Here is a 26248-nt window from a genome sequence, read left to right as displayed (position 1 = left end):
ACAATGTTTGAGTTTCAAAATCCAACTACTTATTGTTCATATATGGAAAATCTCATTTGGGGGAAGAAAAGAAAAACTTCTAAAAGAAATTTTAGATTGTATATTAGGAAAAATTTCTTCACTGAAAGAATGGTCAGGTACTGGAACAGGCTGTCAGAGAGGTGGTAGAGTTGCCATCCCTGGTGTTGTTCAATAAATGTGTAGGCGTGGCGCTTCAGGGCATGGCTTAGGGAGGCATGGTAGTGTTGGGCTGACAGTTGGACTTGATCTTAGAGGTCTTCTACAACCTTAATGATTCTATGAAAACCCCATCCTACTGAAATGACAGGTTTAGGAGATTCAAGGTGTAATTCAGAAAAACATTTTAATTCCGTCAGCTGGAGTGGCTGAAAAAACTTTGAGGTTGCTAGCCTCAGCCAGGATGAATGCAGGTTTTGCCTTGTCACAGCCTAGTGCAGTGCACAGCAGGAGTTCATGTAAAACAATCTCTGCAGATTCAGAAGTGCATAGCTTATCATACACTTTAGCTCCATGAAGCTGCTTTAGATTCAGTAGAGCCTAATTTGGTATGAATAACCTTCTTGGGTTTCAGTTAAATCAGTTAAATATCAGAATAAATCTACTACCTAATTCTTAGATATTCAGAAGAGCTAAGAGGACAAAATGTTCCAGTCCTACTGAATGTGAATTTGAAAATCCCAACCTAAGCTTTTGTGATTCTCTTATATTTCTCAATCCTTCTTTGAAGTATTTTCCTTGCTTCTTAAATATGTTTACACGCTTTTTGTAGTGTGACATTTTAATAAAGTATAGACTGATAAATATGGAAGCAAAGTCTGCTCTTTGTTTCCAGCTGTGAAAGGGAACCCTGATGTTGCTGTTCGTGGAAGGCATCTGCTTAATTCCCCTCACACTGCCCTGAAAATACATCCTAGTTGTCCAGTCAAAATAAACTATTGGTGTTATTGCATTTCAGGTTTTGAAAGTATTCTTGTCATGTTTGGAGGAAGAAAGAAGTGTTCAATCTTGGCTGTTTCGTTGCTTACACTTTCATTTTGTTGTTATAACTTTCCACCAGCAAATCAGTTATCATTTTGGCATTAGCTCCATGCAGCATAAAGAATCCAGACTTTTCTTCCATTTACTTTCTATAATCCCAAAAGCCTCCTTGAAATTGATGGACAAAGAGAGAAAGACAACCAGGTTATTTTTATTGACGGTTTTCAAGTCGCAGGTCAAAGCGAGTGGTACTTGCTGAAAGCTTGTTCTCACTGTGCTGCAAGCAATGCCGGCCTGCTTCTTGCACAATTGCCTCTGTGCTTCCTTCTGCAGATCCCTTAATAGCTGCAACTCTCTGAATCAGTCTATGAAGTCCCTACCTTGTTTGCATAGAAGCATCTTTGTCATGTTTTGTTAGAAGGTAGCCTATTTTCTTCTTTTTTCAGCCATGGTTAAAGATAATTACAATTTCTAGCATCAGTAATTAAAGCTGCTGCTAATTAGAATGCATTGCTTTGGCACTGACTTACAATCATGTTGGTCATGGCTGGTTCCTAGCTGTGTCTTGATGAAAAAGTTTGTTCTTTGACACATTATCACACTGTGCTTGACCCACAGACAGGAGGAAGTGTGCTTTTGACTTCTTTAGACATTGGTTTAAGGCCATAGTGATATTTCACATATAAATGCAAAGTTCAGATATGTTCATTTCCTAGCAGTACTCTGTTGTAGGTGGATATATTAGATGACAACACTACTGAAGATAGATAGTATGACTGTCTTTCCTGTTCAACCCACACTTTGTGAGTTAATCGGGTATTGTAATGACTTATTTTTGCATCTATTAATGTGAGCCAGAAATTCATACAAAGTTTAACATTTCCATTTTTATCTTGGCATATTTACAGCACTAAAATATATTGTTCCTTTTGTTATTACTATTTGTGAGTCAGCCTCATTGATATTATCAAAACACGAAAGCTCTGAAAATAATGCCCTGACTTGTGGTTTTCAATAGAGGAAGAACATATATTTTGTAAGTTATTGGTAAAAAAATATAAGTTTTTATTATTTATTACTAGTTAGGTAGGTATTGCAGCATCCTAATTTGTAGTGAGCTTGCACTTCTGCATACAGAGAGTTCAGTCATGTCTTTCAGTCCTTACACAGTCAAGTCGGCGTGTTTGTAAGCAGAATTGGCATTCCATGAATTAAACATGCAAGTATTCTAGTGTAAACTTAACCTGAATTCCAGGATATATTTCCAACATAATTTCAACAATATCCAGATGCATTTCAGCATGTTTTTCTAACAGGTCACTAGAATCCATTTAAATAGTTAATATTCTATGGCTTCTTTGCAATTTTTAAGAGACACTTGCAGTAGGATATGTGTATTTCATTCCTCAAGACTTCTATTCCCCCTTGATTTTAAAAATATGTCTATGTCCTTCAGTAAACACTCATGAATTTAATGTTAGTGTGACATCTTTGCTAAAAAACTGATTGCTTTGTTTCTGGTTGAGTGGTTAAATCGCTGTCTTATGTCTAGGAACTCTGATTACTAATTATGAATTTTTATAACAATTTGTCTGCTCAGCATTACTGTTTGTGATTTGAGAACTCCACTTGAATAGCCAGATTCCAGAATAAAGCTTTTGCAAATAATTGGCCTTTCCAGATTTTCAATTGCTGTACAAATGAAGTAGGGAATCTCTTGTCCCGCATGACACTTTCTAGAGAGCCTCAATCTTACATTTTTTTTCCACAAGTTGCATCACAGTCTTGCCATGGAAAGAGCATGTATGTAGGCACATATATGAACTTCATACTACATTAAGGCAAAATACATATATGAACTTCATACTACATTAAGGCTCTGCAGTTGGACAAAGGATAAAATCTAGGTGTTGCTAAAGTGTCAGGAGTACTTGTGTAATGCATGACAAGATAAATTTGTCCTTTCTTCCCCAGAGGCATTTGAATTTCAAAACAGTAGATTTGTTTTTCTGTTTATTAATTTTATACATAACAACTTATTTCTTTCTTAGTTCCTAAGAAAAGCAAAATCCAAATTCTAATCCAAGGGTTTAATAAATTTTAGGCCATATGTTAACCTGTCTTTGCCAAGAAGAAGAGGAGGGTTTGTGGATAGTTACTGCAGCTCAGCTAGTGAACAGTAACACATTAAGTCAAAGCAACCTCTCCTATCTAGAATAGGGATAATTACTATTTTGATGGGAGCATTTTGTAGAATGAACATTTGAATGTTTCTGAAAGTTTTTGGTATGTCCCAGAAAGATGCTTTTTAGATGTACAAAATGTTCTTTACATTCAGAGCTTTTCCAGAAACCTGATTACATGCACCTGCTGTTTGTTTCCAATTGTAGAAATCTTTCATTCGAAGGATTTGTGTCATGGAAGTTGTTCTGTGCCTATGATCTCACTCTCTTCCATTAGTGGAACAAATGGCCTTTGAAGCATAGGTTCACTTAGTGTTGGAGGTTTAAATACTTGGTTTAAACACTCTGTTCATGCCAAAGTATGTCAGTATGGAAAATATAAAAGGCATCCTGCATGTCCTCCCATTATGGATTAGAGAAAATGGAAAGCAATTCAGAAGGAAAGTAACTAGAATTAGAGTAATGCTTTCAGTGCTTTTCTGGCTATTCTCTCTGTAAGCTGCTATGTAACCTGTTCATTTTCTCACCTTTATACAGCAAGTTTGCCTTGCCTTTGAATCCTAGTCAGCATGAAGCAGGTTGGGTATTTTTATTGCTGAACATCATGCTGAGTTTTTCCTCCCCCCAGTTCTCCCTCTATACAATGTACAACAGTCTGTGCTGGATCCACATGTAATTACACACCCAGAGCTCCGGGCTAGTGCAGTGATTAAAGTATGGTTTTTTACAACACAGAGAGCAGCTATAAATCATATTGTGGGTATGTGATGTTAGCCTAGAACCTAGAACTTTTTAGGAATTTAGAGCAATTTAGGAATTGGTTTGGGTTTGTTTTCTTGCTGCCACAGCTCAACGGTGTCATGTGTTTTTGGAACCTGGTTTTTTAGGGCCTTAAATTTTTTTATCTTTAAGATATACTATGCTTTAGAGAAATTTAATTATCATCTTTTTTCTATACTACCAAAATAATAACTCTCAGACATATTTACATATGATGTGAGAATTCATCAGTGTTAGTTTAGATACTTCATTTTGCATACATGGGGCTCTGACAGCTCATTTTTCTTTGATGAGACAACATTAGACTGAGGCTATCGATCCTCCCTGTCTTTGTACATAAGACAGCTTTTTTTTTGCTTTTTTTTTGCCTTTTTTTTTTTTAACCAGGAATATCAGCCTCTTTCCTTCATCTCAAGTTTAGTCATAAAAAAGCCTACACACAAATTATGGATAGGTGTTTCAGTACAGGACTCCAGTAACAAGGTTTTTTCCAAGATTCTCAGCACTAATTCTGTCTAGCTTAGGAAGATGGTTGCTTAACATAACTGTCACCTTACACTCCTTTCATGCAAAGGATCACAACCTATTAAGAAATAGAAATGAATAATATCTTTTCTATACTGACTATCTATGTTACAGGTGCTCCACTGGGAAATTGCTGTACATCCATGTTTTCATGGCTTGACAACAGGATGGATAGGGATTTCCTTTTTTAAACACTGCTAACCCAAGCTACATTAAGAATCCATCCCTCTCACGGAGGCTGTTAAATGGTTGTTTTGGGTACTGCACACCACAATGCCGCAGCTAGGCTGCAACTGTAGTTGAAAGATATTTTAGGAGTTGTAGCAAGATTTGATACAGACCTCACAATGTCCACAAGGCAGTGGAGCAGATGCTTTTCACTACAGGTATACTGACCTTAGAAAGCTTCATAAGAAGTGGCTCAAGCTGACAGTGCTGCTTTATGTATATGTACATGTACATGTACATACAGACCGCTATCCTTACTACTTCAGTAGGAAACCCAAAATCAGGTTGCCAGCAACTCCCACCAGGCACTGGTTTGTATGGGGTGAGTAGGAAGCCTGAGCGTTCTGGGGCAAGGAGCAGTGTGTTAAGCCAGCTTGGCTGTATACACAGGGAGCTGTACATGCAGGTCTGTGCTAAGGGCTAGCAGTGCTAAACTTTTCCATGGCATTACCTGAAGTAACGTCATTGAAGATCGTGCATACGTGGGTGCAGTGTGCGAGGTGAGTTTAGACTTGGGTTTGAGCTGTAGCTTGGATTGAAATCCACTGTAAATAAAGCCCTGATGGTGATTTAAGTATGTCTAAATAATAGTTGTAGCAGTAAGTACTTTGGTTTATAAACATATATCTATATATATCTCTATTATATGCATGTATATATATTTTAATTACAACACTAGTTCTAGTATAAAACCTGCATAGAACATCCCTGATCTGTATATCAGAGGAGGATTTCACAGAAACAGATGGCAGTAAAGAGCTTGGACTTGGAATCTATCATCTTTCTTTAGTTATTTCAACATTTCTGTATGTTCATGTTTGATGCAATTATGTCTCATTCTGTTTCAGTAATTTGCTGGCTAACTCCTTTAATTGTAACTGCCATTTGGCCTGGCTGGGAAAATGGTTGAGGAAGAAGAGAATTGTCAGTGGGAATCCACGCTGCTTGAAACCCTTTTTCTTAAAGGATATTCCAATCCAAGATGTAGATGTCCAGGACTTCACCTGCGATGGTAAGAAAATCCAATTTTATTTGACATTTATGATAATATTGGCACCCCTGTGAGGACTCCTTCCTATCAAACAATACTGCATGGTAAACAGTTTAGTGATGAGGAAGACAGCCATCTAGAGCTGAAGATCGTTGTTGCCTATCAGGAGTTTATTTTCATTCTTGATTTCCAGTTTCTGAATTTCTACTATCTACACCTAAATAAAAGAATGAATTTATTATAGACAGATGCTCCGCATTGTATAATCCCAATATAATCCTGGCCCTTCCTCCCACTTCCTTATTGGTACACTTAGTTAACACTCTGAAGCCAGTGGGAATGCCTCTTGCTTGGAAAGTCTTAGTTTTGGATACTGTTCAGTTTTACCAATAACAGGTATAAATACAAGGAAATAAAAAACCTTAGATATTATTTGAAATTACTCAGTGATGCTTATTGCTTTCCTGGGTCCATACAGGTTTAAAAAACAAAAAAATTCTTACATTTCTCTCATTCTCCAGGTAGTTCTTTGTCTGCTGATCAAGAAGATTTTAGAAAAAGTAATGAGAAAAACTGATTGATGAATGGACTGCTAACAACTTGTAGGCTGTGATTGACTGTTAAGACTAGATATGCTGCAGCTGCAGTTAGTCATACCTCTAAAGAGACCATAAGAGTGATAGAAGTTTCTGGCTTAGAGGAGAAATTAATTCTTGTCCTAGTCAAACAATCCCGCAAGAGGCCCAGGTGCTTGGGCCAAGAGCTCAGGGAACCCAAGTTTAGTCATTAAAGAATAATTTGCTTTAGTTTGGGAGAAAAAAAAAAAATCGTGGTCCACAAAATGGCATTCCACACTTGGGAGCTTTCTCTATCATAGTCACTCAGACAGCCATGGCAAATGGAAGGTAAATGGTGACAGGGTGTAAAACACAGAACATAGGAGAAAAATCAGTATGCCGAAGAAATGTGCTCTTTCTGCAGTTTTATGAAAGACTTTGAATTTTGTTTCCAGTTATTAAGCTCATCTGGGGAGAAAAAGAGAAAATATCTTCCCTGTTCTTCTGTAGGCTGGTCGTGTTTCTCCATCCCTCTGAATACAAATGATTCCCTCCCCATACATTTATTGGTAATTCTGTTATCTTGTATCAGGACTTCCGGTCTTATTCTTTAGTCTCAATGCTCATGGGTACAGCCAGCAGAGAGAAGAAAGAAACAGATCTGTCTCAATTAGACCATGCATCAGTTTTTCTTTAAAAAAAGGCGGTGGCACATAATGACAGCTGGCTGCGTGCTCTTGGACTGAAGCACTGTGTCTCCATGCTGGCCAACTCAGGCTGCCTGTACCCACAAACAGTTGTGCAATTCATCTCACTGTCATCTAGAGAATGCGGCACTAAGTGTTTTCTTCCATACACATCGTAATACTGTAGTATGCATTTGCCTTATGTTTTGCAAAGCCTGTTGCTTTTGGGGAAAATCCATGCTTTAATGTTCTTAACTTCAAAGAGTTGGTTTCTTCTGCAGAAACCCTATTGTTCTTCAATTACAAGATTTAATCTGCTGTTTATGAACCTTTTAATACATTTTTGGAGAAAGTAGATATTTTTATGTGTGCACAGATGGATTGCCAGCAGTTGGAAGTATGCTGCTCAGTTTGTTGTTTGCCTTGTTATCCTTGTCAAAAATGTTGAGGTTTCACAATTCAGATGATAAATGAAGTGCCAAGCTGACTTTAAAAAGTAAAAAACATCTAAAAGCTGAAATTTGAAAAAGTCTTCCTAAAGCAGAGTAGATAATGAACATCATCTGTCTAGATGAATTTAAGGGCAATTTTCTGGTCAAGTTTTCCATTTCAGCTAGTACATTTGGGATGGGGGAAGGATTTGGGATTTACATAACTGATTTTACTGTAATTTGCAAAATTAGAGAGAAGTAGACACTTCTTGGGGGGTAAAAATAGTATTTTAAAATATTGCTATTCAGTTTTTTAAATGATGTTCTTATTGCCTAAAGAACCTATATGTAGGCAGGTTGATCCAAAGCATTGGATGTACTTTAAAATATTGTGTTGGCTACCATGGATTCAAGGATGTCCCTCCTTGTTCCTTGTAAGCAGTTATCTTCAAAGTGCATCACTCTGGGCTGTAAAGATGTCTTCCTGATGCCCTGTTTCTCTCCCTCTGCAGGTAACGATGAAAGCAGCTGCTTGCTTTCACCTCCTTGTCCTTCCCAGTGTACCTGTGTGGACTCAGTGGTACGTTGCAGCAACAAGGGGCTGCGGATATTGCCCAGAGGAATTCCCAAAGACGTGACAGAGCTGTAAGTTACCTTTTACATAGCTCCTTTCATGAAAGTTAATGAAATTACATCATATGAGGCTTTGTAGGTCCTTGGAGGTTTTGCCTTTGACTTTAGCGGCTGGTGTTTTGAGCTTTGTTGTTTTCCATATGTTTTGACTGTTATTTTTATACTTATTTGTCCCTTGACTGAATACATTGCTCTGTAATGGGAAGAGAGTTTACCTATCCTTGTACCCATTAATTCTGTGTGTAGGGAACAAATGCATATATTAGTATCAAATAATTCTGTAGTGCTTCTGAGCAGCCTAAGCTCACAACAGACAGTTTGAAAGGATGATGAAAATATGTTCCTGACTTATGCAGCTGTAAGCTAATTATCCTCTGAGGAGATTAAAAAAAAAGAAAAAGAAAGTGCAAGCCAGTGGTGGAAATGAACAATGAATTATTTTCTCCAGACCTCATGAAATGGCTAAAATGACAGATAATTAGATTAAATTGTAAAGTAAATTCATCCTACTTGAGAACTGTCTTTCTAGTCATCTTTTCATCTACCCCTCTCCATGACTTTATATTGGATTTTTGTTCTTCCCATGGAAATAAAATACACCAGTGGAACTGCTTGGCTTAGACAGTTGGAAGTAGAAATACTGAGCTTTTCTCCTTCAGGTCCTTATTCAAGTCTATCACAGGTGAGTCATTACTGAAACTTGTTACAATCTCATCAACATTTCTATGTGAAAGTTATTGGTTGAGTTAGTTGGTATGTTCAGTGAATTTTCTAATGAATTAAAATCTGATTCTGCTATTTTTGAGTATCTAGTACTATTTTTACTATTTAGTAACAAGGCAGCTGATGCATGAGAAACGCATCTGTTTACTCCCTTCACAGTGTGAGAATGGGGTTTACACTGTTTTTACCAGTGTTGTAATCAAATACAAGACTTTGTTGCTGAATGAGGAGTGTACTGAAAGTGTATGTGGTAACTCAAATTAACATGGAAATTTTGCATGAATTAATACATCCTGGGAACACTGTTAACCAGGGCATGGTGAATAGTGGTTTGAATTAAAAGCCAAGTCCTGGCCTGTATTCCCTTATATGTTGCCATCAGCAATAAAAAGTCTGCAAGGTGGTTTCTGCAGGTTTCACTGCATTCAGATACAACTTGCCAACAATAAGACAGCACAGATGTTACTTTGATTTCCACTGCCACACTTGGGAATTTTTATGTTTAGATTTTGCATATTGAGTTTTACTGATACTATCTGATACACTGACGACATAACTTTCACAAAAAGAGTGAAATTAATCTCACATTTTTGAAAACTGCTATATTTCTTAAGCTATTTGTTGGCAAATGAGGCAATAGCCTGGAACTGAGCAGTTTGAGTTCATAGGAGTTTACGTGACTGTCTTCTTCAGTAGGAGCCTCTTGGCTGTGCAAGCCTCTAGTTTGGCTTTCTGCTTTCAATCCAGAAATGTGTCAGCAGAACACAGTCAGCCATGGACTGGCTGGCTCTGAATATTTCATGTTCTACAAATATAACCTTGAATCTGTCCCAGCTGTCTCAAAATTCAATCTTGATCTCACTCTTCCCTCAACCAAAATAAGCTGAGCTCCTTATTTGTATATAATCCAATAGATAAGATGCAGGTACTGAAGCTAAAAATTTAATGTGTTTGTGGAAACTGTGACAATAAATAAATAATCTTACTGGCCTTCCTTCTGTTTCCAGATTGAGATAAAGATGTTGCCCGTATTCTAGAACGGTCTATATAATTTAAGTCCCAAATTCCTGGTGTGAACTTAGGTATTTTTATTGTTCTGTGTTTAAGAATTATCATTGCTTCCATGGTAAACAGCATCTCCTATGGAACCTCACCTCTTGCCTCATTTTCAGGACAGCTAAAACTTGGCAGAGAGAACCCAATAGGTTTCTGGGCACAGGGTGAAAGAGATTTATCTTGCTCAGACTATTTACAGTCCTCACACCGAAATATCCTCATTTTCCTAGGGCAGTCCTAGATCCCTTGAACTGTGTCCTAAGGCTGAAGTATTTCTTAAAGCTGTATTGTTTCTGCACTAGCTGTGGATATCTCTTTAGTACTTGAAACAAGAAAGCGCATAAGATACCTGCTGCAGAAGATATCATGGCTAGAGATCGCCACAGCAGTCTCCAGGGCAGGGATGTCTTCACCTTTCTTACTGGTAAAGTGGACACAGGTGCTCAGATAGATTAAAAACCCTTCCACCATGTTACCGCAACCCATGCTGCCTTTCTCCCCTTCCACAGTCTCATGTCAGAGACCCCTGGGCAGTGTGCTGGGGGTCTCCATGCTCCCACCAGGCAGTCGCACAAAACCATGGTCACTAAGGACAGAGGTCACGCCAAGGAGAGGACAAAGCTGTAAAGAGCCTGTTGTCCTGGTTGCCCACAGCTCCCTCTCTACGTGAGACCTGAACAGGGATATGATGCAGGGGAGCATTTTAGAGGAATTTTTATGAATGCACCAGTGTGACGTTTATAAACTTCCGTTATTGATGTATTCATTTACAAGGCACATTAGCTGCAGTGCTTCATATTAAACTGCAGTGTGTTTTTGTACAACATGGTTTAAGAAAAGAAGTGTCATGTGTTTAGATAAACCAGTCTGTTATGGCCGAATAGAGACTTCTCAGAAGTTCTTTTAAATTCTTTTAGAGGTCTTACAATAGCCTTAAATCAGGAATTCTTTCATTGTAACAGGTATTAAATAGCAATGTGCAAAAATGAACATACCTCTTGCACAGGCACATAGGGAAAATGTGCCTTTGCTGGGTCAAATTTCACTGTACCTAAGCTCAGCAAAAAAGATCACCAGCAATGTTTTATTACATGGTAGACTGGAGACATAGGCTCGTTCATTCCAACTTTCTTCCTGAGTTTCTGTTTTGGATATGTATACAGACAAAACATGTGAAAACCATTATCTCCTTCATATTTAGAGCTTGGAATGACAGGAGACATCCCTCTGTTTGGTTTGTACCACCCTTGGGAGGAGGGATTACCTTGGCAGGGAAGGCTTCTATCTAGAATAGAGTTGAAAAGATCACTGTTTCCTGGCTTTTTAGAGGGATGATGATGCAAGACATTTCTATTTCCCATCGATTACTTCACAAAACCCCATCATCATGGGCAAGCCTTCTTTCAGCTTCCTGGGAATAGGGAAATAGTATGTTGTTTCTTGCAAATTCCTTTGTTCTACATTTATGTACTGCCGACATTTTTTCCCACTGTTTGCTTGCTCTGAAGACAAGCCTTGCTTATTTTGAACTTACTCAGTTTTCTGATCCAGATGTTCAGAAGTAAAATGTTCATGCAATGAGCTAGTTTGGAATTTAGCCTCTCTGCTCCTTAGTGGTTTAGACTTTACTTCTTTTTTTTTTCCTTCCCAAATCATTTTGAATTATGTTTCTTTTTTCCTTCTACATACTACCTGAGTGTGTAAATACTAGTTTTTTCTTTTTTTTTAACAAAAGTATACTCTATTTCTAATAAAGTCTTATCTGACAGCATCCAGCTGCTTTTATGGGCCTACAGCAAGTAATATTTTGCACTGGGGAAAAACACTGGAGGCAACTGTGTGGACAGCATGTGCATAAGCTGTAACATAATAAACGTGTATTTTAGAATAGATATATGTACTAATCATGTCATCTCTAGAGTCCAAATGTTGCCATGATGCTGAGCTATATGATAGCACTGATGGGATCGTTAGGAAAACCTGCATCCACGCATTATTGTTAGTAATAAATTTTTCCTTCCATTTGTATTAATACCTATTAATATTTGCATTACTTTTGCCATTTCTCTTTCTCTCCTCACAAACCTTCTCTCTCCTGTTCGTGTTTTTTGCTCTGTGTGTTAGGTTCATTTAGCCTACAAGCTCATTCAGTACTTGACACAACAGTTTTCACAAGTGGCTGACCTGCTTACTAGCAGAGGAATCCCATTGAACTGTCTTTTAGGTCTTTATTCCCCACCTCTCGTTTGCTGCCTGTTGCTGCCTTGGCCTCAGCATGGCACCTTTATTCAGCCAAATCTCCAGTTGCCAAGACGATTCTGACAATTGCTTCCCATACATTTGCTGCCACATCTACTTGGAGATACTTACCACCAATCACAACCCTCTTTTCCACCTTCCCAAGGCACTTGTGATTGCTCTTGACTTGTGACTAAAAATCGTGCTTATACCTGGGCCATGCAAGTTGTTGCAAAAATACACTCTAAGCAGTTAGTTATGATACATGTAGAAAATTGTAACAGTTTAGGGCATTTTTCAGTATGCCTATATTGCTGTTGATCAAAGGGATAACTCTGAAGAGACATACCCGATGAAAATCACCTGCTTGAGAATGCAAATGCTTTTGCTTGTCTGGCAACCTGCACTGTTTTATACACTGACCCTTAACACAGACTTCAGTGAATTTTCTTTTGATAATAAAGGAGAGAAACAATTTATATCAAAGCTTAGGCTTACCTGGTCCTGTGTCATAAAAGCTTTTACAGCCTGCTTAATTCACTGCGGAGGAAAACTCTCCCATTGAGAGAGTGGATGGTTCTGTAGAAGAAAATTTTAGTTAGAGCTGAAATAGAGGACCTAAATCTGCATTTCAAATCTGATAGTTGAGAAAAAGTAAATAGTAGCAATACTATCAAATAATGCATTCGGTGACTGCTGAAGTCTGAGTACATATCAGAAAGGTGACTTTAGTACTAATAGAGGTAAGTTTAACTTTAGGGTCTTCACTTTTCTCTCAAAGACAGTCATGTTTCTGTGTGTCAGACCTGTAGGTTGTGGTCTGACATACAAATGCAGCAAAATCCAGAGTCGAAATTTGCCCAAACTTAAGAAAGTTCAAGATCCAGATTTGTACCTGGACCCATACTTGAATTTTGTTTCTTCTCAAGAAACTGTAATTGAAGCTCCTAAAACTCATGCTTTGTAGATATGTTTCATCTTTCACAGTCCAATTCTCTCCTAGACCACCATTTTTAAGAAATGAAACTTGCCACAAAATTTTAAGGTATTGGACATCTGCATTAAAAGGTTTAGATTATAATTTAATTTTAGAGCTGTGTAAAATTGTCGAGGGTCATCTTTTATTGTAATGCAACATTCTCTGTGAAATATTGAAAAAAGTTAAAGGAAAGAAAATTAAGGCTTTGTGCCTTTCAATTACTGCCTGGCAACTGATTTCTCTCTCCAGTTTCTTCTCTTAGCACAGATTGCCGCTGTGAGCTTGACTTTATGACTGAATAGACACTTTGGTACAAAAAAGGTTCCAAGTGATTCAAAATGTTACATGATGGTTTGGCACCTTGTGCTGGTTATATCACCTCCACTCCAAGTGGTTTCAGTATAAAAATAGACAAGTTGGAAAAAGAACAGCTGCCATCTTTTATGCATAGTTTGAAATTTTTTATATGTGCTGTTAGTGTGTGTGGAAGGTGCTGGATGAGCCCTGGGGCTACTGCAGGCACTGGGCTCCGAGAGCTGGCGTGGTTGGTGCAGGTGTGGAGTGCCAGCCATCCTGGCCAAACAGTTACCCATCTCCAGCACTTGGTCACATTTTAGAAGCAGCCTTTCCTGGTAGGTGGTTGGTGCCATTTAATAATGGGGTTTTAAATTTAATTTTGGCTCTGGTAATTGCTTGTTGGTTACAAGACATTATTGAGACTTCAGGATTCCCAGCAGCATTCATGGGGTAAAAAACAATTTGCAATGTGATATATTAAAATACAGAGTTTAGAGACCTTAGGAAGCAAATGAGGTTGTTTTGGATACAAGTCAGTATGTCTGTATTAAGGCAGCTGACACCCACTCTTGACTCTGTGTATTAATAACTTGACTCTGACCATTAAAATTAGACATAATCTTTTTCATTCATGCCAGAATTTCTTTGCATACCAGATGCCACATACCTCATCTTACTTTGGCTAAGGATTGAAAAGAATTAAAAATACAATCTTCTCTCCACATCATTCTGTTATGTTTTGGGTTTTTTTGTTTGGGCAGAGGGTCTGTAGCTTCATCTGTGTTTTTTTTTTATTTTTTTTTATATACATATACATAAATACACAGATTTTTGTAACGGGGCTCTGCCCCTTCACCCTCAAGAATAATTCTGTTATTCACTATGTCCAACTTCCAGCTCTCTTGCAGCCCCCATACACCATCTTCAGCACAACAAGGGCAGAACTGCTGCTCCAGCATCACCTCCCTGCTCTGATGGAGGCCTTGCCTATGGTGGACAACAGTTCACCTGCAACAATTGGTTTCTTCAAATGTTGCATCTCAGATCCTCCTGATTCTTGGCATGCTGTTATGCCTTGAAAACTCTGATTATTTCAAATTCATTGCACTTAAATGTGCTTTCAAAATGAATGCCTTTTGCTTAGAAAATATTGCTATTCTTTGTATAATGTGGTGGAAGGTTTAACAGTGGTGAATTGTTCTTATGGATGCACGAAAAATATATAATCAGTAATTTTTCAGTGTAAAATTGTGTTTGTTCAGAAATTATACCACTGATATAAATATTGCAGCTTTTTGCTAGCAGATTTATATTACCATCAAACTTCTTACAGTACAAATCCAAAGCTATTCAAAGCAGATCTTCTGTAGGAGTTTCCTCCTGTTCTCCAGGGGTCTGCATGTCTATGTTAGTCTGAATAATGAAGCACTGGATTAAAATGTGCACCCTCGACTTTTGATTGCACCAGAAAGCAAAATGGGGGGTGTGGTGGGCGGGAACAACCTTGGTTAGCCGTCATCAGTTTGTTCACATTGCAGGCTGTTTCATATTGGGATCAACAAGAGAATAGTCTGAAAATATATTCCTGAAGGTTTCAACACATTGCAAGAGTTGAGTCTCCTTTCCTAAAGGAAAATCATATATAGATTCCAAATATGTAATACATGACCTGCTTTTGATTTCCTTTGGAAATTCTTTGGATTTTACATTTGGAATAAAGACTGGAACCTTAACCTACCCTCATGCATGGGTTTAAGGTTTGCAACTTTCTTGGATGAAAGTGAAGGTGCAGACTCCCAGCAGCTTGCTGCGTCCATAGCAGGCCTGACTGGGGAAATGAGACGTGACTTGTCCTGTTTAAATAGTAACATATGTGGCTGAATTCTGAGGATCTTCTGTGTAACAATTTATGATGTGAATTCACCAAGGAACTCAGTTTTCAAAATAACTTATACCAAGTTTAGTCAAAATGAAGCAAGTGACTTTACACTTGCTGAATATGAATATCCATGGGAGGTGTAAATGTGGCATAACTAACCCATACTCTGGTTTGTGATAATCTGCGTCAGCAGAGCAGCTGTCACTGCTTTGCAAGGGCTAACTATTTACTGTGCAACACTGTCACTCAATGCTTGTGATCTTTGTGAATGGAGAGATTAGTTTGTTCAATAGGGTTTTTTCCATTAGGGAAGGATTTTGCTTTTGGTTAAAACTTCAGAAGCTTGTAGTCCCACTTGTCCAGCCTAAGCCTAGCAGGAGCTGGGTCAGCTCCACCACGCACTCTGAGGTAACTCTGCCTTCATGGGATCTTGTGCACAGGCACAATGGATAACCATGAGGCTGGGGTAGTTTAGCGGGAGTAGTTTGGCTGAAAAGAGCTGAAGCAGCAGAAAATGGTGAGAGAGCATTATGCTGAAATAGAAAAGGGGGTGGGAGGATAAAATGTGACAGTTATACAATGTATTATGTAAGAAATTGTGTTAGTGTTGTTTATAGATTTTATTTTTAAATTATGTAAAAATAAAATTTGCGGGAAATTCTTCCTGGATTTAGTTTACACAAATATCTCTACGTTGTTACAGTTAATGTAGAGAGGGAACATATAGCACCATAATAATCTATTATTATTGTAAAAGCAGAATAAGGAGGTCTGTTGCCAAAGAAAAGAAAATTGTGTGTTTGGGATTAAAATTCTTAACATGATTATATTTTCATCAGTAGAGGCAGCACATTAAGTGTTCTCGTGTCTGTGGACTGCATTTCCTGGCTATGCTTGGTTATCTTTCAGAACATACCACATCAATTGCATTGCCCCATGTCTGCCATAGGAAAATCCCCCGAAGTATCTTGTAAGGAAGGGAAATATCGTTTCATTTTTTATCCTCACCTGTGAGGGGAGAAATGCCTTCATCCTACAAAGTACTTTCTGAGAAGGTTGGATTTGTTTCCCAGGTAGATATGGCTTCTGGCAGATGTCTGGAGGATGACCTTGACAGTGTCATGGCACCGCAGCGGTCAATTTCCATTGGAGCCTTACTACCTTGGTATCTTCCAGAAATGCAGTTTCACCCAAAAGCCAAGGTTCAGGAAAACAAATCCAGCTCTGTCTCTATTATTTTGAAATAAATAGTAAAAGCCCCACATCCCATTGGTACCACAGGTCAGCTGCGGAGTCTTGAGTTCCCATGTTCTCTTCTGGGTGAACTTTTGGAAAGTATTATATTTGTTCAGGGTTTTTCCCTTGGTTGCTGAATGTTCATGTTTCTTCAGTGCAGAAAAACTGCAAAATACAGGCACTATGTTCCAGGAAAATGAGGACATGGGATTATCCCAAAAGGCGTTAGCCCTACCGTGCAGGTGTCCAAATAGAGATGCATGCAGTGGTGTCTGAAACAACTTCTACTCTGGAAATACAAGCTATTTTATTAAATACATTTAGTGCTTGGAGGAGCATGTATTCAAAGAGAGCTTTGTCTTTGGTCTTGAGTTTGTACTGAGTTTTCCTCATGTACCAGCATACATTAAAAAGGAAAGGTGAGGAAGGTGCATATGCCATAGTAGGAATTGCTGTAATGGATGTGGCATCAAACTGATGGATGTTTCTGTTCACACTGGACTAAGCGAGACTTTTTGCAACACAGAGACCTGGGAGTGCATCTCCTCTTCCAGTTCTGGCTGTACAAGGAACTTACATGCACATGACAAAAATCTTCCTAACAGTGCACTCAGCATTCTCATAGAAACTTGTTAAGGGTAACTTAAGTCCAGGGCAGAAGCCATACAATTTTTCTCCCCTTCTTTAGTTGCTGTCATAGAAGAACCAAATGGTCATTTCTGTTTGCTGTAGGCCAGAGATCCTTTATTTGATTCCAAGTCTTAAAAAAAAAAAAAAAAGCTACTGTCATGCTTTGTATGTCAGATAATTCACTTATAAGGAAAAACTGTTATTGTTTCAAAGCAATGAATAAAAGATAGTTTCCTTAGTGACTGGCTTTGTATTTTCTTCATTCATGGTGCAGATTGAGTAACAGGAGTTCTTGTTAACATGTTTGCATAATTGTCAAATCTGACTTTTTTCAGATACCTGGAAGGAAACCATCTGACTGCTGTGCCAAAGGGGCTCTCCACCTTCAGACACCTGACACTGATGTAAGGAACACTTGGTTTCAATGTCAAGAAAATTACATGACTCTTTCTGCACTATGTTGTAGGTAGAACATAAATAATCGGTATTTGGGGGGGGAAAAAAACCACAAAACCTCACAACCTTCTGTAATTTGAATTTGGAAAGAATTTCACAGTGGCTGCTGCTGCCAATAAGTGTTCATAAAGAGTGGAGAAAGAGTGAGGTGACTGAGAGCACCAGAGACACTTCCTCTGTAGGAGCTTCCAGCCTCTGCAAGAGGACTAAGCTCTCTTGCAGGCTGCTATAGCTTCACTTGGCAGATTTATCTGTGCAAAACTGTAAAGGTCATAACAGAGGAGACGGCATTAATTTGTTCTAGGTGAGGCAGTATTTATAATGCTAAGGCAATGAAAATTTGCATAGCTGTTTCTGCTATGAACAGTCATACAGATAGAGAATCAACTAGACTTTTTTTAGTAAATTGCTCCCTGAAATACATGGGAATTAAATTCTTGGCTGAACTGTTTCTCAGAAATTTTCATATGCTGTTTGAATCAGCTGTAGATACTCAAGTCAAACAGGCAGAACAACCTCAGACAAAAACAACATGGAGGGAAAAACTGGAATCCTCTGTTTTAAAAGAGTGTTTTATTTGGAAACATCTCTAATTTTGTTTTTCAAGGGAAAGCAACAGCAAAAAAGAATGTTCTATTTGAGCCTAAAAGACTTTTTTAAAATGAAAAATGAAATTTTGTTCTAGTAGCTGTCAATGTGGAGACCATATGGAAATGGTATGCCTGTAATAAATTGCAAAGCCAACTGGTACAGTAAATGTTCACCCACACTTGTTTCATCTATTAATTCTTCAGAAATTTTGCTTGTATTCAATGATTATTATTTTTTAAAAAATGTTATACGCTGGAAATATGCCTTAATATTTCTGAGTCTGAAGCTTTTTAGGGGAATCTGATGTGCTTTGCTGTTAGAGCTTATTCAAGATTGAATTGTTAGAAATTTTTAGAATGGTTAGAAAATATTATATCAATTGATAATATGTGACTTTTCAATTGCTTCAAGCATTTTGCTATGTAGATATTATGTAATCTTTAAAAAATAATTATTTCTCAATTAATGCATATAGATGATATTTTGTCTGTGTGTTTCTTCAGTGATTTGAGCAACAACAGCATAAGCGTATTGGCTAATTACACCTTCAGCAACATGACTCAGTTATCAACACTGTAAGTAGTCCAAAGTTTCAATAACAGTTTTAATTGCTTTTCAGACACCATTGAATAATTAGTAAATATCTTGTAAATAGTAAATATCTTGTTACATAAGCATGCGTCTTTCCACGTTTCTTTGTGGTTGAATTAGTAGTGAAATAATCAAAGACAATACACTGTTGTAACTCCGTTCTCTCATTTTCCTAGCATCTTGAGTTACAATCGACTTCGGTGCATTCCAGTCCACGCATTCAATGGGCTCAGGTCTCTTCGAGTGCTGTAAGTACCACTTCTTCTATGTAGCTGAGTTGCAGCTTATTAGAATGCTGTTGATGGCAGGGAGGTTTTTAATGAGCAGATGGCTTTCACTTGATTCAGTAGTCATAAATATTTTCACACAATTAGCTTCAATGTACTTATACTTAGGTGCAATATGTCCGGTAATGACTAGAGCAGGTGAATGCTAAACTTTGAAAAGAAGCAATTACATATTTGCCAGATGAATGACTTTTCTCTGACAGTTCAGGGGCAAGAACTATCATGAAAATAGACCTCCAAGAGACTGCATAGAGTCTGTCTCTTCCACTTAAACAACATTTGGGTGCCCCACAGGAAAGGACTTTTCTCTTTGTCTGTAAAAAACTGATCATATTTTAGAGTTTAAGTTTCCATTGGATGCTTCGGCAAGGGTGTCTTTGCTGAAAACGTGTGCATTTTTAGAATATTGTCTATTAATTTAGATTTCTGCAGGCAAGTTTTTACATAAAAGAATGTAATCTGAAGGGAAGTAAGTTAGAAGTCACCACAATGAGTAAGTCAAGCCAGTGACTGGGCGCCAGTAATGCTGAGATGCCAGTCTCAAATGTCTTTAAGCTGTGAATGAAATTTCACCTCATCTTGATTGGTGGCACACTCAGAGACAGCCACATGTGGTTTCTTTATTTGGAGATCCTTTTCTGCACTCCTTCTTTCCAGTATATCTGCTTTCAGCAGCCTTCTAGATTGAACAGTTTGCTTACAATCTCTTCTGAAAGTCACCTTCTTTATATCATCTTGGAGTGTGGACTGTGGGCCTGTTCCTTGCAGCACGCAGCACCCCCAGCTTTTCTTAGGCATCTGCTAGACTGACTCCTGCTTCGGTCTCGTATTTACTGTCTTTCACGCCCCATCTGCCCCATCAGAAACAAGCCCTGAGTTGGGTTTGCTCAGTTGTTTGTGTGGACACGTGACCCTGTGTGCAGCTGTCAGGACCAGGTGGAGAAGCCACCTTCCTCCCCACTGCCCAGCAACACAAGTGGGTCATCACTAAGAGGAGAGGAAATGGCCTCCAGCTGCATCAGGGGAGTTTTAGATTGGATATTAGGAAAAATTTATTTACTGAAAGAGTGGTCAGGCACTGGAACAGGCTGTCCAGAGAGGTGGTGGAGTCACCACCCCTGGAGGCGTTCAAAAAAATGTGTAAACATGGCACTTCAGGGCATGGTTTAGGAGGCCTGGTGGTGTTGGGTTGGCGGTTGAACTAGATGATCCTAGAGGTCTTTTCCAACCTTAACGATTCTATGATCTTTACTTGCACAGTAAACTGAAAGCCAATAAATTAAATGGCTCATCTGTAATGAGATCATTCAGTGTGCTGAAGGAGAGAGCTTTGAACACTGAAAGGTCAGAACATAGAAGTGGAGAATGTGTCCTGACTGCTTCAAAACTTCAAATTAGTATTTTCTACTTTTTTTTAAAGTTAGATGTCATTCACATGCAGGCATTTCTGTAAATTTAAAGAGCCATGGTTGCTGTGCACTGATTCCTTAAGTATGGAATTCAGGTGTCAACATGGGCAGTACTGCAACTGTGGAAGCAGTAAGGCAGTGCTGTTCGGCCAAGCTCTTTCATTGTGGTTTGAGTGGTAAAATAGATATCTAGGTTTCAACCTCCTAACTTACAAGACAGCTTTAGATTCCCAGTTTTCATTATTAAAAGCAAGAAAGATACGTGATTTGGATTTGTTGTTTTAAGTTTGGCTTGGGACTCTTATTTCTAGCACACCAGGATGGTCACATTTGAGCTGTTACATGAGTCCTGAAATTCAGCCACAGATGAATATATTCTGTTTCATGGCCAAATAAATTATTCCATATGGAGCAGTCTTCTGGCCTGCTTCTGGTATGCAAGCTAGCTTGATTAAAGCTAGTTTGGGACTCTCTACCCTGAATTACAATGTAGATATACCATGCCTCATTCCTTCCAATAGCTGCAATTTGTCTTTTCACTTCTGTTCTTGCAGGGCACATATGGACAGAAACAAAGGCAAATATTTTAATAACAATTTTTATCTTTTGGCTTTTTTAAATGATCTGCTAATCAAAATGAAGACATAACTTCCTCCTTCAAGGGAGAAGCCCTCCCTGTCTTGCACAGAGCCGCAGGAGTGTAACAAAGCCTAAATGGGAACCACTGCCTCTGCTCCGTGCATTTGGAAGCCTCCAGATTGATTTGATTTATTATGGCCCACAAAACTCTGGTATCAGCTACAACGTTTGCCACATGTCATCTATGTTGTTATTAAAAATCAATTCTCCAGAGACAAAATGGTTTCCAAGAGACAGTGTGCAATCTGTTATCGTCAGTTATAGATTACCCATATTCTTAGGGGAATTTAAAACAGAAAACATCAGCAAAACAATTTCCACATTTTTTTTAAATAAAAAGAATATAGAGATCTCATTACCTTTGGCTGTGCATGCCTTTGAAGGCAGCAGACCCTTCTCATACAGGCTTCTGTCTTCCAGATTCCTTATGTTTTCTTTACTTTTTGCCTCTCTGTAGTAAATAAAGTAAATATGTATTTGAAAATCAGAATAATCATAAATGTATGACAAAGTTGATCTTTGACAGATATCTGGTTCTGTCCTCTCTCTCAGACACTTTTCAGCACAAGTGCAGCTGAGACTGACCGCAGAGTCAACGTGTTTAGGTTTAAGCCTGAATATATATCAGTGTTTACACAATCAGGCCTTTCATCTTCAATCTTCACATGGCTTATCCATAATGGCAGCCAAAGTCTGCTGGGGAGCAATTTCAACATAGAGTCATAAGAATTTTTTTGAATAAGCAAAAGTCGGTATCAGTAGATTTTTGCACCAAAACTATTGCAGTGAAAATTGTGGGTTTGTGTTTTGGGTTTTTTGTCCAAAGCTCGTCTTTTTAGAAGCTAAATGTAAGCAGATTTAAAAAGCTGAGGTGGAGACAAAGTAATTATAAATATTAGAAACTTCTGGTTGACCTGAACTGATTATTTTAAGGATTATTTTTCTTGTGTTACAATGTGGAACCTTCTAATATTTTGTCCTGATCTAATTAAGGGGAAAAGAACAGAAATAAAAATATTTTCTCAGATCACTACACAATTTTCCATGTTATATTTATGGAAAAAAATTACAAAATGAGCTACAGAATATTCTACTAACATGAGATGTTCTAGTTTTACTGAAGACTGATGGATATTTACTGCGGTTTAAATCTAACACAAACATAGCAATATGTGTGATGATAAAGCTACCACAAATATTCTTCAGGCACAACCTTGAAAACCATTTTTGCAATATACTTTCATTGTTGGATGCTGCACTGAACTGACTTAACAGAAATACTATTTGGCTTTGTTTCTTCTTTTTTTGCATCGCAGAATGACTACTTGTACTTATTGAGTAAATCTGTAAAAGGCGCTGTTGTTACGAGCATTAAGCAGTGACACTGTGGCTTCCCACTTCCTCAGACATCTGAGTTGTGTTGGTTCTTGCAGGGTTTGGCATCCTTCGGGGTTCATTGTACATGTACATTGTATGGGCTAGGAGGCAGAATTTAGGAACAGTTAATAAAACAAAACAAAAAAAAACAACCAAAAAGGATATGTTTAGTTTGTTTTCTTACCTGAAGACAAAACAATAAGTTAGTGAGATTACATGTAGAAGAAAGTTTTTATTTGAAGAATTCAAGTATTTTTTTACTCTGCCCTGAGAAAAGATCACAATCACCTTAAATTATTCTCCTGCTGTTTAGCAATATTTAGACAAGAGAATATCTAGAAGTTGTGCTTTTGAAGGAGAACACAGACATCAATGTGTGTGCTTTAACTGTCCAAATGTTTAACTTTTTATTTGATTATTTGCTTGTAAGGATTTTTGGTATAAAAATATGTTCCTGCTGTTGATCCAAGAGGAAAAAAAAATTATTGCATTGTTGAATTCCCTAGCAACTATTTATTATTGTGGGGTTTAAGTTTTTTAAAATTTATCATTTAATTTTAGCTGCATGGGTGATGAAGTTGCTGACGTGATTTTTTCATTAAAATGCAGGCGTTTGCATCCATGAAACAAACCTCAGTGTTTGAGATAGGTAGTCAAGCCATTCATTCTAAATGGTTTTGTATTTTTGATCAATTACCTTCTTACATATAAATGGCTTTGTCATGCTTCAGTTTCTCTTGGAAAAAGTTTCCTAGACATCTAGGAAAGAAAATGCACCCATTCACAGAATAAACACAGCTGATATGACCTGAATATAAATACAAGTTCTGCTGTCTATTCAAAGAGCACATCTTTAAGTAGTTTAAAAGATCAGACTATAAGCTCATGAGGAGTTTCTGCTTATTTAAATATGCCATTTAAATATGGAAGGAAGAAACATTTTGATGACGAGTTGTTGACCAGACCTCATCTTGCGTCCTTATACCAACAAAAATACTCCTTATTTAATAGCTGTGGGATATGTCTCAGTCGGTTGCTCATTCTGTGCTTTATCTGGAGTTGGTCGGTGTGCTTTATCTGGAGTTACTGTGTGGGAGCTCATATCCTTCCTGTTCCTTTTCGGATTAGTTGCTTGGAGATCCATCCTTATATATGCCAAATGTTATTATTAATAGATATGCTTAAAAGAAAATTTCAGGATCAGGATGTTAGAAGGGGAAGTTTTTGGTATACTGGTGTCAAGAACTTGAGAGAGATGCCAGCAGGATATGTCTGCTGTAGTGTTTGTGGTTTCATGCTCTGTAGAAAAACTGCAGTACAATAAGATAGAAACTGCAGCTGCAGTGAGTAGCTGTGAAACGTGATCGTGGTAACATTTCTTATGCTCACATAGTTCACAGCCCCATGGCAGGGCCCAGGCTCACAGGAGACAGGACAAGGTGTATCTTCCCCTGGCAAGTTTGGCCTCCCCTGCTGTGTGTATGCTGGTGTAAGGCAGTGTGTGAAGGTAGAATTCATAAGAGTTATAACGTATCATGTAGATCATGGTGAAGCTTCTAGTGTTGTTAGCATTGAGAAAGGGAAGAAAGGATGCAAAAGAGACGCTTTTATTTTCATCTGGGGCTGTTGTGTATTTCCGTGTGGCCAGATGTGCACCATTTCAGGCATCTATATGGTCAGGAAAATAAAAAATAAGATGTGATTGCTGTGTTCCACAAATCACCAGGTAAATTAGAAAATAAATGACTCAAAGGAAAGAGCTGCTACCATACTGACACGCAGTAGGGTTCTGTTTTCCACCTTCCTCTGCCACATCTGGAGCACTGACAGTAATTCCAGGACCTGGGAAAGAGGATATAAACAATAGAGCAGTTAGTTAGAACTGAACTAGCTCAGGGGAGAAGTGCAAAAGAAAATATAATTTATAATATTGATGTCCTTTTCCTTTGCAAGTTTTCTAGCAACTTTTTTAAAGAAACAGCTAGTGCAATCCAGCAGAGCAACTCCTGTTGACTCCTTACTAGTTTTTGCTGTCTATTACTATGTGAAGTAGCAAGCTGGTATTCAGCAACATGCAAACTAGAGAAGTTAGAATAAACTTTAAATATTTTTCTTCATGCTATTCTTTGTCAGCTAATTACCTAGTGAGGCAGCAGCTGAATAGCTGGTTTTATTTATTCATAAAGTAAAATCTTACATGACTATGTGTCTTCTCTGGTGCATTTTCTGGACAGTTTTTATGCAATTGTCACCCCCAGCATCCTGTGCTCTTCCACACATTTGTTGACACATGTTTTCCTGTCTGATCGTAGCCTTGGTGCTGCAAGAAGTGCTCTTCCTCTCTATTTGTCTGTCACAACCTCTAGTGCTGATACCCGACTTTGTAGCAGGGTCTTCAGTTGCAGTTGCAATGAAAACCACAAGTAATCCCAAATAATTATTTTTGCTCTTGTGTGTGCAACTTTGAATACAAGTATTGTGCTCCACAAGCTGCAAGAAAAATCTTTCCATTTATGCTTGCCTATGTAACACACACACGACTACATTTCTTAGAAAAGAGATAAAGTGGCTGCTTAAGTTATCCTGGAAATAGTGGAGAACACTTTTGCAAGGATCCTGAAAACCCTGCTAGAAAAATGTTAGTTTCTTTGTGCAGGGTGAATAACGCCCTAAGACAACTAATTTCAAGTATTTTTTCTGGTAGCATAAATGTATTTGTCAAACGGATTTTTAAATACCACAGAAAGGGGTGTTTCCCACTGTAAGAATGGGAAACTAGAATGTGAAAGTGTGGATATATTTGCCTCATGGACCGTTGCTCTCTCCTAGGATGGATCTCTCTGAAGTCAATATTTCATTTAACTTTCACAGTTCCTATTTTCCCTCTTCTTTTTTTTTCCTGTGTTTCCAGCTAATGGGGTTCTATGAAAGCATACAGGTCTGTATGTGAGGGTCTGCTTGTCATCAATATACTTTTAACAGCAAAAATAGTATGTCACCTTTTTAATTTAATACATTAGTCACCAACAATTCCGACTGTATCATTATTTTAAATGTCAACATCTAGAAATAGAAGTAATAAAGCACAGAAGCTCATGAGTTGTAAAGCTCATAGAAACTCTCAGAGAAACAAAATTAAATACCCTTCTTAAGCAACAGTTCCTTCACTTGTGGGGCACAGATAAAATACTGTGGTTTGATACCTTCCTGCTTCTCCCTTCTTCTAGGACGCTCCATGGAAATGATATCTCCAGTGTTCCTGAAGGATCTTTCAACGACCTTGTATCCCTGTCCCATCTGTAAGTACTTCTGCTTGGGTTCGTCTGTTTGACTGATGGTTTCAGATTTATAAAACAGTACATATTATTAGAAATTTAAGGATGTATAACTTTTCTATTTTTCCTGCTCACTTTTTGTATTCTGCTCTGGATATTCATAGTGCATCTGTTCAAAGGAAATAAAAAATGCTAGAACCTGTTCTTATTAGTTACCAAAATATTTTCTTAAGGAAAACCAAATGAGCAAATGTGACAGTTTCCTCGTCTGTGAACTTTGTGTTTAAGGCTTTCTTTCAGCATTGTCTGTGTGAAGTGCAGAGTGTGTTATGGTCTGAGAGCGAAGCAGGAAACCTCCCACAAAGAGCAAATATTAAGCAAATGTGAATTCTGTGCTTAATGAGTGTCATATGTTTTGCATACTGAAATGTTGTCAGTATATTAACTTGTTGATGAATCACTACTTCAGACATATATATTTAGTCATGTGGAAATTGGCCATTTCACAGCATTAATACTTCATTCCAAAATTTGCAAAAATTATTAGAAGTTTCAGATATTTCAGGAAATTA

The 26248-nt window shown here is 37.9% G+C and overlaps 1 protein-coding gene across 3 annotated transcripts in view; it reads left to right on the top strand.

The window, feature by feature from the left end:
- Positions 1–26248, top strand: part of SLIT3 (slit guidance ligand 3) — a 547006-nt gene that overhangs the window by 429858 nt on the left and 90900 nt on the right. For all 3 annotated transcript variants that reach the window (XM_075102153.1, XM_075102154.1, XM_075102155.1), the window contains 6 exons: positions 5564–5727; positions 7893–8025; positions 17387–17455; positions 18602–18673; positions 18866–18937; positions 25629–25700. In XM_075102153.1, coding sequence (XP_074958254.1) covers positions 5564–5727; positions 7893–8025; positions 17387–17455; positions 18602–18673; positions 18866–18937; positions 25629–25700 — 582 coding nt within the window. The remainder of the gene's footprint in view (positions 1–5563; positions 5728–7892; positions 8026–17386; positions 17456–18601; positions 18674–18865; positions 18938–25628; positions 25701–26248) is intronic.

The sequence above is a fragment of the Phalacrocorax aristotelis genome, chromosome 8 (genome assembly GCF_949628215.1).
Source record: "Phalacrocorax aristotelis chromosome 8, bGulAri2.1, whole genome shotgun sequence".
NCBI lineage: Eukaryota > Metazoa > Chordata > Aves > Suliformes > Phalacrocoracidae > Phalacrocorax > Phalacrocorax aristotelis.
This window is presented reverse-complemented; position numbering and strand designations above follow the sequence as displayed.